Below are 20,493 nucleotides of genomic sequence, written 5' to 3'. Positions count from 1 at the left end.
CACGGAGGAGGGCACTTCTGGGGATGAGCACTGGGTGTTATATGGAAACCAACTTGACAATAAACTATAAAAGAAAAAAAAGAATTTAAAACCTATCAAATCCATAAATGAACTCATGCTAAATCAGTCTGAAGTTACCTTTTATATGTATTGGATCTTTGACTATTCTCTTGTCAAAGTGTAAAATTAATTTCCTGGCTTTTAACATATGTCATCACTTCCTATTGACAGACTTTGTCAGTGTTTGAAGGGTAAGCCACATTTTGAATAATGAGAAGAGGAAGTGTGTGTCTTGCTCATGGTTTCTGCAGCTCCAAAAGTGATTTGCAAAAAAAAAAAAAAAAGAAAGAAAGAAAAAGGCCTTTAGTACTCAATTATAGGGGAATATTGATTATTCTGTACTGATTCAATGAACTACTAAGTTGCAACTAAGTAACTTATGAAGATTATCAAGAAAGAAAAATATTTATGATATAATGTTAAGTATAAAAAGCAGATTATAGGGGCACCTGGATGACTCAGTCGGTTAAGCGTCCGACTTCGACTCAGGTCATGATCTCACGGTTCGTGGTTTCAAGCCCCACGTTGGGCCCTGTGCTGACAGCCAGGTGAGAGCCTGGAGCCTGTTTCAGATTCTATATCTCCCTCTTTCTCTGACCCTCCCCTGCTCACACTGTTGCTCTCTCTCTTTCTCAGAAATAAATAAAACGTTAAAAAAAAGCAGATTATATTATGCAGTGATTGAAACCAGGTACAATTATGTAGCACTATGAACTGGGGTGATCATCCATCTTGGTTTACCTCTGACTGTTTAGGCTTTAGCACTGAAAGTTCTGTCTCTCAGGAAATCCCTCAGTCCCGGACAGACTGGGATGGTCAGTCACCCTATTAGGAACAAATTGCCAAAGAGATAATTGGGGAGAAAAGTCATAGCAACAATTTTCATTCTTCTTTAACAAGACATTAATGGCATCTCAAAAGGAGCTACGTGAGGTCAGTACAAAACCGATTAAGATTTGAGATCATAAAAAATGAATAAAATAACTAATATAACATTATGTTAATTATACTTGAACAAAAAATATATATATAATGAAATTTCCTTTTTTTAAGGTTTTTTTTTTTTTATATTTATTTGAGAGACAGAGACAGCATGAGTTGGGAAGGGGCAGAGAGGGAGAGGGAGAATCCCAAGAGGGAGAGGGAGAATCCCAAGCAGACTCCACACTGCTTGCAAAGAGCCCAATGCGGGGCTCAAACTCATGAAACCAAGAGTTAAATGCTTAACTGACTGAGCCTCCCAGGCGCCCCAATAAAATAAAATAAAATTCTTAAAGACCAATGGTTTTGGAGAGGGATCCTCTATGTATATTTCAGAAATGGGGAAAATACTATAGAAGTGAAAGCCTGTCTTCTTTGAAGATTTTCTCATTAATTTTTTCCTTGGGTCTGCCATTGCTCTCTTCCCTTTCCTCTACTTAAGGCAGAAGTGCCTGCCACCTATTTCAGGAACCTTCCAGAGTGCTTACTGTGAGAAATTGGTTATTCACTTATTAAATCTTCTGTGAAAATTTTCCTTGGGATTGCACGTGTGTAAGAATACACTGACACCCAGGGGCACCTGGATGGCTCAGTCCGTTGAGCATCCAACTTCAGCTCAGGTCATGATCTCACAGTTCCTGAGTTTGAGCCCCATATCGGGCTCTCTGCTGTCAGCACAGAGTCTGCTTTCAGATCCTCTGTCCCCCTGCCTCCCACTCTCTCTGTCCCCCTCCACACTGTCTTTCTCTGTCTAAAATAAAAATAAAAATTAAAAAAGAATACACTGACATACATAGTTGATGTTCTGACATCCCACAGCTCAAACCCAAATTGGGTTTATGTGAATATAAACTGAAGGCTATAGGAGCCTCCCTGGTGGTCTGACGTTACAATAGACTGGGAAAACACTGTGTTGGAATCATCTGTTTTAGACAAGAACACAAATATAGTTTTATTTATTTAAAGCTAATTTTGAGGACTTTACATATAATGTTTCACCTTTTTTTTTCTAAGCACAGGAAATATCTTCAGTTGGTGGTCCCTAGCAAAGTAGAAATATCACAAGGAGGGGAAATTACTTTGTCTATTTACGTAACAGAATCTGGCAGCATTTAACATATAGAAAATGCTCAAATGTAATTGATAGATTACAGACATTCTTCCTATGTAGGTTACTAGTATCTCTGAATATGAACAGGAACTGAGAAATAGGGTAGCTATTGCCTGAGATTTGGCATCGTAACTAATTCCGTTATTTTCAAACGCGATCTTCTTTTCTGAGAATGTCCATATACTTAGTGTCTTCATTATGTCATCTAACAACTAAGTATATATTAATGATATGAGTAGTTTTCCAAATGTTGTGAATGTCTATGTCCTTTTATTCCTGAGAAGCAAAACTTGATTTCTGACTCCTTTGTGTCTCTCTGAACACCTATTTCGTGCTAATCGGAGAGCAGGTGCTTCTTAAAACCTGTTGACTTGGCTCAAGTTGTTTATACAGGCAATGTGGTTATTTCAAACATTATAGGATTTGAGTAAGAAGATCTGGGTAGGAAAGAAGGCTCTCAAAAATCACTAGCTGTGACCATTAACAAATTACCTTTACTTATTTTTAAGTTACTTAGGCTCTTTGAATCATTTGTAAAATATGGAGAGGGATTTTTTTTCTTGATTATGGAAGATCAAATGTAACTATCCCATAAACTACTCTGTGAAATGGAAATTACAAATACAACCGTTGATTATCATTTCAGATGTGGCTATTCATTATGGCATCTTCTTTGATTCTTTCTTCTCTTGCCTAAAGGCTGAGAGTAGACAGTGCAACCAAAAGCCTAGAGCAGGAGTCAGGGAAAGTTAAGACAGAAACAGATGTGCCCATTTATAAGCTGTGCTATTTGTATGAAGAAAGGGTTGGGTATTGGCCACTTGGAGGCTCCCTGATGGGGTGTGGACAGTCTAAGAATGTACCGCGGCGTCAGCCCCATAGAAAGATGGCCAGACTGGTTCCTTATTGCACCTCATTATCGTTAACTTTTTACTCTCCTTAGGATAATGGTGCAAAAGGGACTCCACAACCTATGTGGACGTGGAAGGAATTAAAGAAAGTGTAGGGATGGCCTGGACGGTGATTTATCTTACTCATCAGAGACAGAGTCTCTGGTTCAGAGGGACGAGGCAGATCATCTGCTCCCACTACTGCAAAGCCTCACCCAAGAAGGAGGCTGGTGAGAACTGACAGGTGTGCGGCGCTTACTCCACCCTGTTTGAATCTAAGGAAGCTGCCCCAGACAGGAAGCATGCCTACACGGTCGCCTGCCATGGCTGGGTTCTCTGCGTGAGAGAGCGAGCGAGAGCGAGCGGGTGTGAGTGAGCTGTGGTCACTCCGTGCAAAGGCCAGAGAGACGTGTGGAGGGTGCCTGCGGAGGGCCTCAGGAAATGAGGGTGACTACATCTCTTCGAAGCTGTGAATACTAATGCCTAAGAAAAAGAGACAGAAGACAGGAAAAGAGTAGTTTAAGGAATGCTATCGTTCTCTATTGGCAAAGATTCCTGTTCTGTGGGAGGTTCTGGAAAGTTCATTTCTGTTCCCTCCTCTTCTTCTTGGACTGGAATGATTTCAATGTCTTCATTCTTTGGTTGGGGAGGTATTTCAGTCAGCTCAACCGCTTCTTCTGTTACTTCAATTGGCTGTTCCTTTTTTTCTTCAGCAGCTAACAGGACAACTACATCCTGGAACACAAAATTGAACAAGCATTTCTGGACCTTTACCTTTGGCCATTTGTCAACAGTCTCTATGAATGTCTATCAAAGATCTGCTGTTTTCTATGCTGTTTATGTTATTTCCTATATGCCTCCAAATACCTGGGCTGATTTCCCAAGTGCTCAGATCCTTTCCAAATCACCTATCAAAGCTCATCTTCAAGGTGCGCAGATATTTGCCACTTTGCCTGGAATGATCACACAGTATTTGGGAAAGAACGCTGCAATAATAGAGGAATTTAGATTCAAGTTTTGAGTTGCCTTTTATTGGCTATAACCTTGGGAAGGTAATTGTCTCTCTAATCCTGTTTTTCTCATCTGCAAAATGAAGGAATTGTGACAGTCTCTAAATTTTATTGTAAATCTAACATTCTGTGGTTCTGAAGCAGTTGATAATAGATCTGTCATGGAGATATTTGCATCTTCCAATCGTGGAGCCTCTTTGACCTATAGCTTTGGAAGTGGGGTCTGATGAAAGGTGCCAGTGGGGTGGGGTGGGGAGGGGATATTGGGAAATGAAGTGGGCAAACCAATGCTTTCATCAGCCTGTCCTGCTTCTGCACGTTACGTGTGGGATTGCGAAATCAAGATGAACACCTGGAGTGAGGCAGAACTGAAGGCTAGTCAGTGCACATATTACAAGGCTGTATCCTCTGTCTAACCTTTAGATTTACTTCAAATTTCAAGACACTTTTTCCTCATTATTGGTATTTTCTGCTTTCCAGAAATCTGCCAAGACCACTTTTCGTGAAACTTTTAGTCTCAAAAGTTATGTTGGATTACATTCCCCAGAAACGATTTTTTGTAGACATGATTTCCTAGAGGGGCTGAGACACGGTGGCTACTACTACTTACAGCTTTAGGTTTGGAGCACAGTTTTTTCCATTCATTCTCAACAATGCCAGCTGTCACAAGTTTTTGGAATAAGGTAAAGATCACCATCACGGCAAAAATGCTCTGAAGAACACAGAAAAAGTGAGGGCAAGAATGTAATAACGACTTAAAGAATGTAATAACAACTTAATGGTTGGTACTCACTAAATGACTCATGGCTAAAATTAAGTGATTACAAGATCAGTTCTGTAGAAGATGGGTCCTTTAGAAGATGAATTCTATAGGTAATGACTAACTGTAAGCACTACTAGTATCTTTATAACCCCAACCCTTAGCCCAGCTGCTGACATGCCAGAAAAACATGCGTTTTATCAGGGGCAGCTGATAAGAAATAAGGCAGCAACAATTAATGGAAGAATCAATTCTATGTAGGAAAAATTAATCAGCGACTCTCAAATTAAGTTTAGGTAATATGGTATCACAACCAAGGAAACCTGTCTATACTCGAGAGGTGCAGTTTTCCCCTTCAAACTCTACACCTAAAACTGGAGGCAAGAAGTGTTCATAACAACTTAGGTAATTCTTCAGTGTTCATCTTAATCATACTAATACATGTTAACCAATACTAACATAAAAAGTGAAACAAACACATAGCACCTTCTGTGTACCAGCTAACTTATGTTAACTTATTGCTCAAAACAGCCCCATGAGATAAATACTGGCACTTGCCCCACCTTACAGTTGAAGAAACTGAGGCAGAATGTGGTTAAAATTCTTGCCCCCAAGCCATATAGGCAGCAAGTAGCAGAGGTAGCCAGTCTGGATCCAGAGTTGACACTTATAATAAAAATGCCAAACTTCTTCCCTGAGAAGAAATCCAGCCTCACACTTACCAAGAAAACAGATCGTATGCTGTCACAGTATTTTATCGACAGAGAGTTTTTCTCAGAGGGCTTACTGTCTGGTTGACAGGTGTGTATGTCAATATATGGCTTGGTGGCTTTAATAAGATTCAAATTCTCCATTTTAAAAAAATGGGAAATTGCAATATTAAATATGTCCATGATCAAAAGAATTAATCCAGAAATAGCAGCAAAGAGGCCCAACGAGTTCATTATCGTTTTCGCTTTGACCTGAAATGGAGACATAAAGATGTGTTATTGGGGTTTGATTTCATTTGGAGAATACAAGCGAGGAAGGAATCCCGGATCCCACCCCTCTTATTCATAAAGGCACTGCACCCAGATCATACTAAGCCACACTTCCCCAAGTGGTTTTTAATGCCCTTGTCACCGTAAAATGAAAACCTTCATCTCTCACTCCTGTTCCTTCCTCAGTCTTCCCCGTCTCATTTTACCCCATCACATTCAATCAGTTTATCAAGAGAAAATTTTAGGAATAATCCTAAATTCTTCTATTTTGTACCCTTGCGGTTCCTTTCACTGCCCCTGCCACCGTGCTGGTTGTCGTTTGGTAAATATTGGCTAAGTGAACATAAATAGTCTTCAGGTTATATCTGTCTGTGTTAGAAGCTAGAGGGAAGAGAGGGAAGGATGTCCGTCCATCACATTGAAGTGGGCTCGTACTGTGGGTGTGGGGAGAGAAAGAGCAGATGGAGCCCTCCGGGTCTGTACCATCAAGTAGAAACTAACAGTAGCGAGAACAGCCCCACCTACTCTTATTGACATGGGTTGCAGTCAACCTCAGTCTACCATCTTTGAAAACATAATTAGGGCTGATGCCTCTGGGTAGCATAGGGGAAGGGTGTCAGAATGAGTATTCTACCTACAGAGATGATAGAAGGTCAAAACAGGAAAGTATAAGTGAATAGTGTGGGATTGTTGATGATTATTTTAAGACCTACAATAGTTCATCCCTGGCTGAAGGACAAGTCAGTAGGACTTGCTGTATCTGGAGAATAAAACAACTTTATCTTCATAAACATTTTTTTTTTTTTCAAAAACTGAGTTTATTGGACCACCTCTAGAGAGGAACCATTTTCAATCCACTCCATCCATCACTGACTTTGGGAGTGTCACAAGTTAGTAATAATAGCTTATTATTAGTAAGTATAAAAAACTCGGAGGAGGAAACTTGCTGGTAAGCTCATGACCTAGGTGTAAATGTGTTGGGAAGGCTATTGGATGAGACCCTCAATAGCTCCTTATGTAGCCTCTGAAGCATGCTCATGTATATTACTCCATTACATCCTCATGACAATATGGTAGCACCGTTTTATAGAGGTACATAGAGGTAAACTGACTAGCTCACTGCTGAGTTAATCACAGTGTTGAGTTAATCACAGTGTTGAGTTAATCACAGTATTGATTAGAGTTTTCCTAAATGGTGGTCTAAGAGAACTGACACAGCTTTCAAAGAGATCTGTTAGTCTCAACGCGTTTAACATCCATAAGACCATAAGCATGTTGCTGTTCATCGGTCTGCCTTTAATTCTGTTTCCGTGGACATAATTCAGGTAGGTCTCATTTCCAAGTTTTTCATGAATACAGTCACAACAGCTTTGTAGAGGATCTTTTGCCTTTTGGGATTAGGAGAGAACTCAGTGCTACTGTGATTCCAAAGGTGTGGAACAGTTTTTGTTTTCAACTGAGAAAGTAGGTCTTTCTCTGACGTGTGGGGAAGAAGGACATAAGATTACTTGCCAAGCTTTTCCTGGGGTTTTTCTCCGCTGCTACCAGGAGTGATCCAGAAATGATATACTGTGAAAAGAGAGGTGGTAGGTGGGGAAGACATGAGGTACATGGGAGAAGAGGCAGACAGGGAGGAAGGCAGAGAGGGAGATCACTTTTAACATGGAGAACTGGTTGTTAGAAATCTATCCATACTTCCAACCACTTTCACCAAACCGTCCAGCCATTTTTGCAGTATTCATTCATTTTTCAGCAGTCGTATTTCCCCTTTGTTCACGCCCAGCTATATTTAGTTGATGCCTTTTATGCAACCAACTGGGAAGCTGTGACTAGGAATATAGTAAGACCAGAGGCAAAACCCAAGTTTTCGTGTCAATGAATACTAACACTGAATTTACAAGCTTTATTTTTAGTTTCTCGTTTTTCTTTTTTAAATTTGTGGAATTTCTCTTTGGAGTTCACAGTGATTTCAGTGATTCTGATGCCAGTGAAGAATGAATCAACGTGGCCTGAATGCCATGGGCACTCCATTAAAACGTTTGCTGCTACAGGAAGTGATGGTGATTATTTCCCATCTTCCTTGTTTAAGCTATGAAATGGAGGGAACTCTTGTTCTCATCCATCTCTCTTTGTTCTGAACATCTCAATCCTGGGCATATCTTTTTAGTAGTAACTATGAAAGTATAATGGGGATATAAAGGTGCCCGCTCCAGACTACACCCAGACAAGTTACAAGCTTGGAAAACGTGCACAAAACAGCCGTAAGGATTGCTGCTCTGCTGATAAGCCCAAGCAGATTCATTTGCGATGGGACTGCTTTCACCACCTGAGACAGTAGCTACACAGAACTGTAGGAAGAAGGAACAGGTGGGAGGAAATGGGATGCGCCTGCTCCTTCCTGCTTCTGGAACCACCCTGTTGTACAGTCCACATGTTTAGTGTCCTTCTCACCCCTCTCCACATTGATTTAGGAGAGTCCTGCTTTGAACGATCTTCCTTCCCTGTGTAGATCCATGCAGGGCATCTCTCTCTGAATTTACATGAGGTGTGACCACTGACTCCATGGGATTCATGCTCAATTCAGTCAACCTCTCTTTCCACTAAATTACTTTCACCTCATAAGCTATTTCCCAGCCACATACTTTCCTCAACCAGAAATAATCTCGCATGTTACTGTGGAGCTTTTAAACCTCTTTGTCTGCATCACTACCCTAATGGCTGTTAGCTGTTACTCACCAGAATACCTCCCCAGAGAGGGTACCACACAGTCATACAGATGGGTGCATAGACCTCCATGTGGATCATCAGGAGGCCACCTAGGGCCATGTGGAAGAGCCCATTCATAATCTGGACAGCCTGTAGAGAGAATAAGGGGACTGATGAGGAACTGGAGTCATCATCAAGTCAGAAAGCGAAAGCTGGTGGCCCTGGCCCCTGACCTGGGACTGTGTAAAATGCCTAAAGGAAGTGGCCAAGGTGCCAAGACCTTTGTCTTGTTCAGATCCACTTTCCTCATCACCTGGGACATTTCCAAGACAGATACGTCTGGGATGCTGGTGACAAACTGGGATGTGAGACCCTTAAGTATGCAGACTGCAAAATCCAAAGGAGATGTAAGATCACTGTGACATCTCTGCACATCCCCGATTTGGCACACTGTGTCGGACATAAAGGACACCTCATGTTGGATCAACCACCTTCTAGTTGGATTGCATTCTGTACCTGGCTTGTAGCCTCTGCCTGTTGAGGCCAGAGAGTCTTTACGATATGGACTGGAGTGCAGCTGACTTACCCCCAGTGGCTTAGATTCCCTCATGAAGAAGCTTTGTGTAGGGCCCACCACTGAAGACATCTTTTTGGGAATTATTTTTTGAACAGGATGCATGGCAGTCGGGCCTTTCATAACATCTTCTGGGAGAGTCCCACTCATCGAATTTCTGGGTGTCGCCATTTCACCCTCAGAACTCCTAAAAACAAATAATAAAACAGGAAGAGGGAGAATAGGATTTTCAGCAGTCTTTTGTCTCCTGTATCTTGAGTACTTTCCCCTATATTCTCTCCATGAGTGTCGTTGAGAGTAGACATGGACTTTTGCCAGTGGCTTTGGGTCTGAGGCCGAGCCTACTGCTGTGTTCTAAGACAAGATCTGAAGGGGGCATCTCAGGCAAGGACACAGGGCCCCTGGAATCCCTGCCAGTATTCTCAACAATGATGTCTGGTGCATCCTTTATTGCCGAAGAGAACGCCATGCTCATGTGTCTACATGCCCTGTTTGTCTCTCGTCCCTGAACGCTTTTCTTATGCTCTCATGTTGGAAAGTGTATTTTGTATTGACTTCTCCTTGTCCTTTGGCTTCTCAGCGTTTGTACATTGTGATGGGCCAGAGGCATCATGAAACATAAGTGTCTGACTTCGGCTCAGGTCATGATCTCGTGGCTCAGGAGTTTGAGCCCTGCGTTGTACTCTGTGCCGACAGAGTCCCTCTCTCTCTCCAGTCGTTCTCTCTCTCTCAAAAATAAGCATTAAAAAGAGAGAGTATGGTGAGGACTGTCCTTCGAGTTAGCAGAGGCCGATTCTAGTCTTCCTTTACCACCAACTCTGCAACCTTGAGTAATCACTTTAAGGAGGCTCTCAGAGGTTGTACATAAGACTGTGGCCTCCTGACATGGGTTGTCTAGGTTTAAGTCAAATTCTTTTTGTGGTGAAACTACAGGCAAGTTCTTTAAACTCTGGGCCTTACACCTTTCAGCTATAAAATGGGAATAATAGTTCTTGTCTTACGGTACAGGGTTTCTGTAAGACTCAGATGGACTGATGTCTGTGTGTGGCTGGTGGCTTTTCATTGAGCATATCTCAAAGGTCAGCTCCTCAGAAAAGCCTTCCGCAAATCCTCAGTCCACAGCGCAGCCTTTTTCACAGCGTCCATTTGATTTGTGTACGTGGCACATAACACTGTGGGGAATTACCTTGTTTATCTGCTTGCTTCTTTATGGCCAGTCTCTTTCCACTAGAATATAAGTGCCCTCAAAGCAGAGACCTTGTCTCTCTTGCTTAATCCAAGCGATGCCTGGATTGAATAGTTTCTTAAAATTGCCCAGGAAATAAATGTATGTAAAGCCCCCGTATCTGAATAATCATGACCTGTTTTTGTTGCTCTTCTGGTTTTCAGTATCATTACCTCTATAAGCATTAGTTTCTATTTTTTCCCCTCATGGGGAAAATGAGAACATCCCTGTCACAGACATGTTGTGGGAAGTAAGTTCAGACATGAAAATGCCTCCTACGTGGGGAGAAAGTGGCAGTTGCCATTTGTTCTTAGAATTCATGATTTATTCATTTCTCAGGTTGGTGATTATTACCAAGACCCTTTCCAGCTCTCATGGGTTTTTTGTTTGTTTAAAAAATTTTTTTTTTTACTGTTAACTTATTTTTGAGAGAGACAGAGCGTGAGCAGGGGATGGGCGGAAAGAAAGGAAGATACTGAATCTGAAGCAGACTGAAGGCTCTGAGCTGTCATCAGCACAGAACCTGACATGGAGCTTGAACTCACACACCATGAGATCATGACCTGAGCCAAAGTCAGAGCTTAACTGACTGAGCCACTCAGGCGCCCCCCTTCCCCTCCCCCAGCTCTCATGTTTTAGGACTGTTCAACTTTCTTCATCTTGCACTTTCTCTTGGCATTTATATGTTTATGTCAGTTACTTACATGGAATCTATCAGGTCTTTCCTGGGCCCTGGAACTCTCTTTAGATACGCATCTTGGGTCTCGTCTTTGTTGGCTGTAAGTCACTAAGGAGCCTTGGAGACCAAGACTGTCCAGCTTGCGTGGTACTATACAACGGTGCCTGTACCGAGCCTGGCACTGTGGTATAGGACAGGCACTTGGGAGTCACCCAGGCCTCACCTTTGCACCCAGTGTGTAGTTAACAAAGAGGTTTCACGTCCGCAGTTCACTGAAGTCTCCCAGAGTAGACAAGGGGTGGATCATTGCTACTGTTTTGTAGAAAAGGTGGCCAGGGCACAGAATAGTTCAGTCCCTCGTTCCCAGTTCCACGACTACTGGAGATCAAAAGCGAGGGCTTGGACCTATCCAACGAGGTATCTGTGGCTGCTTTGTCCCCTGTGTGGGACAGGGGGTCAGCCTTTCACTTACAAACCTCTGCCTTCTTCAGCTGTGTGTGCTGTCTGGATGACTATAAAGTGATCGAAGCCCGAATACCTGTCAGGACGACAGGGGAGGCTTCGGCTTGGTGCTCTGCACTTGATCCCACCCTACCTGCCAATCCCCAGATGTCGTGTGGTTTGGGAGGTCTTGGTGCTTTGCACACAAACTACCCGACAAGACCCCTAGCAAATGGGAGTGCAGTAAAGCAGGCCGCTGCGGAGCCTCCGGGTGATTCTGGCCAGCAGGCAGGACTTGGGGAGCTGGTCAGAACCTCTGAAACCATCCTGGTCATTCGACAAATGAGGAAACCGTGGCCCGGGGATGGGCTGCGCCTTGTCACAGACCTTACACTTGGTGACAGAGCCAACCAGAAGGCAGTCACTGTGGCTCTGAGGCCGGTGCTCTCTGCTGCCCCACGGCCACACCACGTCGTGTTGTTGTTTATGGAGCACCTCTGTGTGCGGGGGTTACTGCACATCCAGCCCCTGGGCGCCCCACACCTGTCTTACCCAGAAGGCATCTTGTCTTTTTTTTTTTTTTTTTTGCAGATGTGGACATGCAGGTTCAGAGGTTTCCCATTTGTAGGAAGGGAATGGGCCGGGAGTCACCACACTCCTCTCCCAGAGGACTCCTTTTAGCGAGGACAGCTTAAAGAGCAAAGGGCATCAATTATCTGGACAGAAGGAGAGGACAGGACTAGTGTTGTTTGGATTTCGCCTTATTTTTCAGCTGCCTAAGGCTGAGTCACTCTTACTGGTGAGATAAACCTCTCAACCTAAGCAAATTCTACTGTGGCTCTATCTGTAATGGCTGATGGCAGTAATGACCACTGTGGGAGGGGGGGAATATTTTATTTCGCTGTTAAAAATGTCTCAGGGCACCTGGGTGGCTCAGTCGGTTAAGCGTCTGACTTTGGCTCAGGTCGTGATCTCACAGTTTGTGAGTTCGTGCCCCTCATCGGATTCTCTGGCATCGGTGTGGAGCCCGCTTGGGATTCTCAGAATTCTCCCCCGCCCCCCCCCCCCGTCTCTCTCTGCCCCTCTCCCATTTGCGTTCTCTGTCGCTTCCAAAAGAAATAAATGCACTTAAAAACATGATGCCTCATTATGGCAACTATCCTTCAACACATATTACTGTAAAATAGTAGTTTATAAACACAAACATACCCATTTCTATGTGCTATTTCATTTTGTATGGAAATAAACTTTCTAAAACACATACGTATTTTTATGCGAGGGCATCGTAGAAGACTAGGAACTGAAAATCATCATTGTGTGGGAATACATAAAATTAGGCCACATATTCCCAAGGATATTGTAGATTCCTGCAGCTTTTCCCCATCATTGTTTCTTAATTGTTTACGATGACTTAAACAGGGCACAGCACACGGCTCTGCTCAAAGCCTAGGTGGTATATCCACCGGGGTGACTGAGCACATTGGCCCAAATGCGGTAACAGTAGGATTTTGTGCTCACTAAACTATATCACCATCAGGGCTCCGTTTCCCTGACACTGCCCCCACTTTATTGCAGTGACTTCTGCAAATCTCTTCTGGTTTTTAAAAGGCACCACCACTTCTGGGTGCATCCGCTGCAGAGCAGTCTCACTGCCTTTATGGGTTTTGGTTTGAATAATGACTTTTTAGGTCCAGTAATTACATCATTTAATGAGAAGTTCAAAGCTGCCTAGCTTTCGTTACCTCAACTTCCTCCCCTGCCACTCAAAATAGTTCTGCATTTCTGTCCTTTCTGGTCCTGTGCGCTGAGGTCCCAGGAGGAATGTTCTCACTTCCATTCCATTCCCTCTGCCTGGGCTCCCCAGCCCGTCCCCAGCCCCTCTCCTTCCTCCAGGACATCAGTCCCAGAGAAAGCGGGTCTTGCGTCTTCAGTCTGTGTGCATAGAAGGTGCTAGTCCCAGCTCTGCGGCTGGCTACTTCTGTGATCTCACTACTCAAAGTACTGTCCGAGACCATGGGAGAATTTGCAATGTACAATGTACTAAATATTCAAAGGATACCTGTATCTTTTGTAGGATTACAATGTGCTGCAGCATTCCTTTCCCAGAGCCCCTTCCTTTAACCCAGCGGCCACTGCCCTGGCTCCCCTCTGTCACCCCCGCGTCTTCAGAGCCTACCCTTCCCCTCTGTTCCTCCACTTGCTCACCACCCACCCTTCTGGGGGCCTCACAGCCTGTGGGCAGAGGTGCTGGGCCGAGGCTGCTCTACATGGAGTCAGCGGCCTTTCATCAGGCACGAGCGCTCAGATGGCTTTATTCCTGTCCCCCTGGACCCAGGCTCCAAGAGTCAGAGCCACGGTTCTCTCCAGGCCATTCACCTCCATGCCCAGTCAGGGCCCAGGTCCTGCGGCCTCTTCCTCTGTAAGGTTTCTTATCTTGGGCCACTAAACCAGGCCCCAAATCACTACTTTAAGTCCTGCTCGTCCTGAGCTTCAGCTCTCTGTCTTGCTGTCATGGCCTCCTGGCCATTCCTCAAGGGCTGTCACGCTAGGGTGACATGGAGAACCTGTTGTCCATGCACCATGAGCTTAATAAACATTAAACTGAACGACTTCCTCCAGGAAGATTCACACAGAAACATGCAGGATGTTGGACCAAAAGGTGATGGTTTCACCCCACCTGATGATCAGTGACATCAGGCCGTTCCGTGGAAAACGGGAAGGCAGTCACATTATATGCTGGATTCAGGGAACAGTTATGACTGGGCTAAAACTCATCTTTGTTGCCCTTCATTAGCTCTTCCTCCTCTGCAGGGCCCACTCTCACTGCAGGCTTCTGTGATGGCTTTGAGGTGGGATTTTGTGCTCAGTTTGATGTCCTCCACACCCCCCTCCCCCCGTCATTCGTTCCCCTGCAGAAAATGTTAGCCTGTGAGGTTTAACTACATCGAAGGGTATTCACATTTAGCAGCGTATCTTTGGAGACAAAATCATTCAAAGCAAAAGAAATGGAAATATTTTCATTATAGCCATGGCTGATTATTTTCTTCTTCAGTGCCAAGGGTTCTGAGAGCTTTGGGCTGTTAGCTCAGTTAACCATACATAAAGCGGTGGGTGTTAACCATCGCTTCCATCTTGTGGGCAAGTAAACCCAGGAATGTAGGAGTTTGGTAACTCGCCTGCGGGCTTATAGGTGGCGGAGCTCTGGTTTGGGCCCAGCAGAGTGGTAACCACGCTCCCGTCTACATGCTTCAGTATGCTGCTTTTGTTCAGTGACTCCCAGTTCACTGGCCAGGGTCTTTCTTGAGAGATGGAGTGGCTCAGGAAGTAGGTGGGCAGCAAAGCCTTGTACCCTTCCTCAAATTGCGACACTGTCAGAAAACCTGACCGGGGAAGGCCTAGGGTGAAAGCCAAGAATCTCTAGTCTCCAAAACCATACTATGCTTTAGGCATCACTCCCTTGTAGTCATTTAAAAAAAAATTTTATTTATTTATTTTGAGAGAGAGAGCGCATGCAGGAAGGGCAGAGAGAAAGCACGCAGGAAGGGCAGAGAGAGAATCCCAAGCAGGCTCCACACCGCCAGTGCAGAGCCCACCACGGGGCTCTAACCCACAAACCGCGAGACCATGACCTGAGCTGAAATCAAGAGTTGGGTGCTTAACCGACTAAGCTATTCAGGCGTCCCCTTTTTAGTCGCTGAAACAAAGCAAACTGGTCCCTTACCTGAATGTCTGAGGCCTTTGGTCTCGAGGCTGGTTTGGATGCTGGCTGCCAAGTTCACTTCCACTGCTGATGTCTTGGGTACACAGGAGGTGAGTGACACAGGGCAGGCCTGGGGCCTCTGATAGATACCAGGTGACAGGAAATCAGTGGCTTCTGCTACCTTGGCCTTTGCCCCAATCACTTTGGTTTAATGCACACATGCCAGAGCCAAAGGATGTACAGAAAAGTTTCTGCCTTACCACGAGGTTTCACTTCTTGAAAAGGGTCCTGGGGGACTGCCTGGCGTACTTTACGCTACCCTAATTAGAAGAACTTTGCAGCCCCCACCCTGTAAGCAGGTGTGGATGGTGGGTCCCCAAGGGCAAGAAGGGCTCTAGAAATTCTCTACAGATGGGCTGCTAGGACTTTTACCTTTTTACTTCACTTTTAGGAGCGAGGAGGTGGGAAGAAGGCATTCAAGCAGAGAGATTCAGGAATCAGGATGCCTGGTCGCTTTGGAGTATTGCAGGTATCCCTCTGCAAATATTGTCCACATTTGCCCGCACTTAAGGTCCTCGTGGGAGCATGTATGTCTCATGTGGGATTTTCTAGGAATGGCCTAAAATATAGCTTGGTGTTGGAGAGCACGTCCCCAGAAGCTTGAGGCAAGAGCTGCATGATTTGGGATACAAATTCGAGTTGCACATTTACCTACAAACTCACTTTTCCCTCCATCTTTCTGACTCCCTTGCATCCCCTTTCTTTTCAGTCTGGCCTGGAGCTGTGCCAGGCATAGATCAAATGAGGGATGGAGGATGCCGGTGGCCAGGAGAGTATGAACATTTGGAAAAGGAATTTTTGCCCGAAGCTTTTATGCCTCCACCATATACAACCTTTATGCTCATACTGCTGGATTTTTTCTTCTTGCTTTTTAATTTCCTTGTCCATTGTTTTATCTTATTAGGGACTCAGGGCCATAACTAGGCAATTTTTTGCCTAATCAAAAGGGCCAAAATGTGGCAGCTCTGCCGCCAAATCTGAGGTTAATTCCTGTTTTCCCTCCATCTCTTCCTCTCTCCCTCCCTTTCTCTCCCTCCCTCCAATCCTTTCTCTCCTCTCCTCCTCCCTCCCTCCCTTCTTCTTTATTTCTCCTTCAGACTCTCTTCTTTTTCTTTAAGATGGTTCAGATCAGAGAGTCATAACCAATGGGTAGTAGTAGTTCTGGAGTGGCTGGTCTGGGTGCAACATAAAACCAAATGCCAACTCCCCACCATTGAAGGAGTCCATCAGTGGAACAGGCTGCCATTTGAATAGAGGACTTGCAGTCATCAATGTCCATGATGAGTGAAAGGCATGCAGTCGCTTCTCATACATTTCATAGAAGAGGAGTGGAAACATAGGCTCCACCATCCATCTAAGATTCTGGTTGTGGCTCTGAGGATCTGCTGAAGTGCTTGAATGGTTGGTGGCAGGGATGATAATTACACGAGACCGGAGTTATAGATGATGGGGAGGTTGTGAGCTTGGAGTCCAGGATGGCGGGTGGTCATTGGAGCCCACCTTCATTTCAGTGAGCATGGAAACAGGGTCCGGGCTTGGCACATGTATGGAATCAGTGAGGCTCGGACTGGGCTTGCACAACCTGAATTTCACATCCTTTTTTCGTGTAGGCCCTGTTCTTCCCATGTCTGTCTCAGAGTGTTTGCTACCCTGCCTTTGGTGGCCAGTGACATCAGTTAGGTGGCTCTATGTGTGATCCCTCCTGAATAAACTTGAATTTGAATCTATATAAACAAACTTTCACTTTACCTTTGCTGGTTTGGATTGATTAATCTTCAGTGCTCGAGTGTCTTGACATCCCCGCCACAGTTTGGATTTGTCAGTAGCCTTTGCTCTATAATATTTTTTCTCTCTGTAATATTTGAGGGTATTAGTTCTATTACACATTTAAAAATCTCTCCCCCTCTGAATTAAACCTCCTGTCTTTACCTGGCTGCTTTCTTGCTTCCTGATGATGATCTTTCTTAAAATCTACACAAAAGTTTATTAACTAAACTTTAATTTAGTTCCATTTGCCTTCCTTTTACCCCCTTACCTCCTAACATACCTACCTTTTTTTTTCTTTTTTTTAATCCTTGGGACGTTTTGCCTCTCTTATGAAAATTATGTCCTATATCACAATGATTTCTGTCCCTGCCTTACTCAGTTGTTGGTCTCTATGTCCCTTGAAAGCAGGGCCAGTTTTTCTGATTGCTGAGACGCGGTGGTTCGGTTTTGGTTCTTTGTCCCCATCCAGATGATTATCACAATGCTATCCAGCATCAGGGGGTAATATTATGGTGCGTTTCCCAAGACAAGGCGCCGCTCAGCAAGACATTGGGACCTCGAATTATCTGGTGTTGGAGGGTTTCGGTTTCAGAGAATTGGCGAGGCAGAAGCAGGGTTCCTCAGAGGCGAAACTAAAGGTCTTTCTGCAGACAGATCTTGGTTATGACTTAGAAAATGTCAGTATTGTATTTGTAAATCATTGATGCTAAAGGAAAATGTAAATTCCAGTGGGTAAGAGCTTTGTAGTAAGTGAGGTCTTCCTTCTGATCTGAGGAACTGCTTTATATTTTTAACAGGCAGTAGCATTAGTTGAGCACCTACTTATATGCCAAGCACTGTCCACATAACACCTGTAGTAGTGATTCCATTTTATAATTGTGGAGACGAACATTCAGGAAATGAGGAAAACTGGCCCCAAGCCACATAAGTGACCAAATGTGATGTTTAGAAAGCAAGAAACCCTCAATTATAAGTTTAAAAGAAATTCTGCCATTTACTACCTGAGTTTTAAGTTCCAGGCTCTGGTTAAATTAGTTCACATTTCATTTAAGGCTCCTGGTAACCCCATTCAGTAGGTATTATTGTTGCATTTTAGTCTAGGAATTTAAAGCTCACAAAGGTTAAATGACTTGTCCAAGTCATTAAGCTTTAAATTGCAAAACTCACATTTAGACCTAAATCTGACTTAAAAGGCCTTAGCGTTAGGCGATGGCCTTCGCACCCTTAAATAGATCTCATATATCCACATATCTCAACCTTACCTGGGTGCCAGGTAGTTTTCATCAGAACATGACTCCACTGGAAATAAATATTTTAAATAAAGAAACTATTTCTCATCAGAATCTTACTCCCCTGACTCCTGCCCTCACACATGGACGCCTAGGCCTTTCTCCTTCCAGCTTACGTCCGAAACGAAAACCCAGTAGTTGATTTCTTTGCCTAGGCTAAACGTTTTCCGTGCCAAAAGCAGCAAGGGATAATGAGATTTGGAGTTCGGAGTCTTGCTTCAAATCGTGGTTCTAAATCTTACTCTCTTTTGTGGTCTGAGAAAACTCAACCACTTTGAGCTTCGGTTCTCATGCTTGAAGTGCATGCTGGATGTGCCTACCTCGGAGGGCTGTCCTGACAGGTGGAAGATCCCCAGCGCTTAGCAGGTACTGCCAGCGGAAGGAAATGCAGTGTAAGGCAGCCGTCTCTGCATGCAGCCTGGGAATCTCCCGGCGTCCTTGAGGCTCTTGGAGGGTATCTGTGACCTCAAGACAACTTTCAGAATAATACTAAGACCTTAGTTCCCCTTTCCACAAGTTCAGAGCGGTCGTCTCCACAGAACACAAGCCATCACATCAGACTGAGTGCAAAAGCAGTTACCAGAATCCAGTTACCTTCCGTTAAGCTAGGGAGAAGCTCTGCACTGGAATCACCTGGAAAGCTGTACAAATTATTGATTCCCAGCTCTCACCATGTTCTTATTTGATTGCCATCGGGTGGTATGTGGTGCATTAATGGGGGGGGGGGGCATTTATAAAAGTTGCTCGGCTGATTTGAATGTACAGTAAAGTTAAATGGGCATTTGATTTTCAATGGGTACAAAGTTTTTGTTATGCAAGATGAGTAAGTTCTAGAGATCTGCTGTACAATAGAGTACTCAGTGACTAATACAGAATTGTACACTTTAAAATATGTTAAGAGAATAGACCTCACATTAAGTATTCTTGCCAAAAAAAAAAAAAACCAAACAAACAAAAAACCCCACAAAAGGGCACAAGGAAATTTTTGGAAGTGATTAATATGCTGAGTACCTTGATTATGGTAACAGCATCAGGGAATATGTATACATTAAATGTGTGCTTTTTTTGGTATATAAACTATACGTTTAAAAAGCTAAAAATAAAAAGAATGTTAAACAACCTAAAAAAAAAACCCAAGACCATTTGTAAAACTATGTAACAGTACCATTCTCCACGCTCATTTTCTGTTTTCTTTTGAAAGAAATGTTATGTTAATAAAATGTTACGTTACGAAACCATTACCTGTGTAATGTGTACTGAGTCTTGAATCAGTTTTTCAGAGTGTAAAGGGGTCCTGAGACCAAGAGTTTAAGGGACGTTGGTACAGGGCTGTAGGGATTAAGAGCTAGACCACCCGCTGCTCTCGTGGCTCTGCCATTACAAGTCTTGTCACCAGGGCCACTTTATTTACCCTCTCTTGACTTCAGCTCCCTTGCCCGTGAAATGAATATAACAGCAACAGTCACCTCTTAGATTTTTTGTGAGGTTAGATGAGTCACACACTTAAAACCCTCAGCACAGTGCCTGGACCGCTCTAGTGGCTTTTACCAATATATACCCTCACTGTTAACCCTTCTGGTCATTATGAGTGGCTGGCATTGATGATCTTGCAGTATCATTGTCAAATGTGTGGGCCGAACCATTCTTCCAGCCAACTCATTTTCCTATACAACCATGGAGAAGGAGCCGCTAGGTAGAGTTTCTTGCACAAATCAGCAGGACACATCGTGGACCCGGTCACTCCACACCGTGGGCTTTGGTTCATTTCTCTGTTTGTACAGTGGTGATGCCACATTGCTAGCCTTCAGTTCAGTGGATGGGTGACTAACCAGGGGCGGCAGCAAGTTGACTGTGTGGTTTGGGGAGAGGAGAACATGGCATTGCAAAGAGCAGGATGTGTTTTATTCACCAGAATGTTCCCAGAGCCCACCCTCTGAAGTCATTCCCCTTTGGCTTCAGACAGTTGCCAGCCTTAAGAGTCTATGTTCCTGGGGTGCCTGGGTGGCTCAGTCAGTTAAACATCCAACTTCTGCTCAGGTCATGATCTCACGGTTCATGGGTTCGAGCCCCCTATTGGGCTCTGTGCTGACAGCTAGCTCAGAGCCTGGAGGCTGCTTCAGATTTTGTATCTCCGTCTCTCTCTGACCCTCCCCTGCTCACACTGTCTCTGTCTTTCAGAAATAAATTTAAAAAACATTAAAAAATTATAAAAAAGATTCTATTTTCCGTCTGGCTTCTCACAAACAGAACTCACTCTCGG

The 20,493-nt window shown here is 44.0% G+C and overlaps 1 protein-coding gene across 2 annotated transcripts; it reads right to left on the bottom strand.

Annotated features, from left to right (window-relative positions):
- Positions 1–1,967: 1,967 nt before the first annotated feature.
- Positions 1,968–15,219, bottom strand: LOC120246165 (B-lymphocyte antigen CD20-like). 2 transcript variants are annotated; one of them, XM_039253532.1, is made up of 7 exons: positions 15,139–15,219; positions 9,085–9,259; positions 8,529–8,648; positions 7,305–7,361; positions 5,535–5,774; positions 4,663–4,764; positions 1,968–3,777 (listed from the first exon to the last, which is right to left on the bottom strand). In XM_039253532.1, exons 2-7 carry the CDS (start codon positions 9,241–9,243, stop codon positions 3,562–3,564), a joined length of 894 nt encoding a protein of 297 aa, XP_039109463.1. In that variant the 5' UTR covers positions 9,244–9,259; positions 15,139–15,219; the 3' UTR covers positions 1,968–3,561. The 2 variants fall into 2 exon arrangements, with proteins under 2 accessions (XP_039109463.1, XP_039109464.1); XM_039253533.1 differs by lacking the exon at positions 7,305–7,361.
- Between the last annotated feature and the right edge of the window lie 5,274 nt (positions 15,220–20,493).

The sequence above is a fragment of the Hyaena hyaena genome, unplaced genomic scaffold (genome assembly GCF_003009895.1).
Source record: "Hyaena hyaena isolate Hyena2069 unplaced genomic scaffold, ASM300989v1 scaffold_456, whole genome shotgun sequence".
Classification (NCBI taxonomy): domain Eukaryota; kingdom Metazoa; phylum Chordata; class Mammalia; order Carnivora; family Hyaenidae; genus Hyaena; species Hyaena hyaena.
This window is presented reverse-complemented; position numbering and strand designations above follow the sequence as displayed.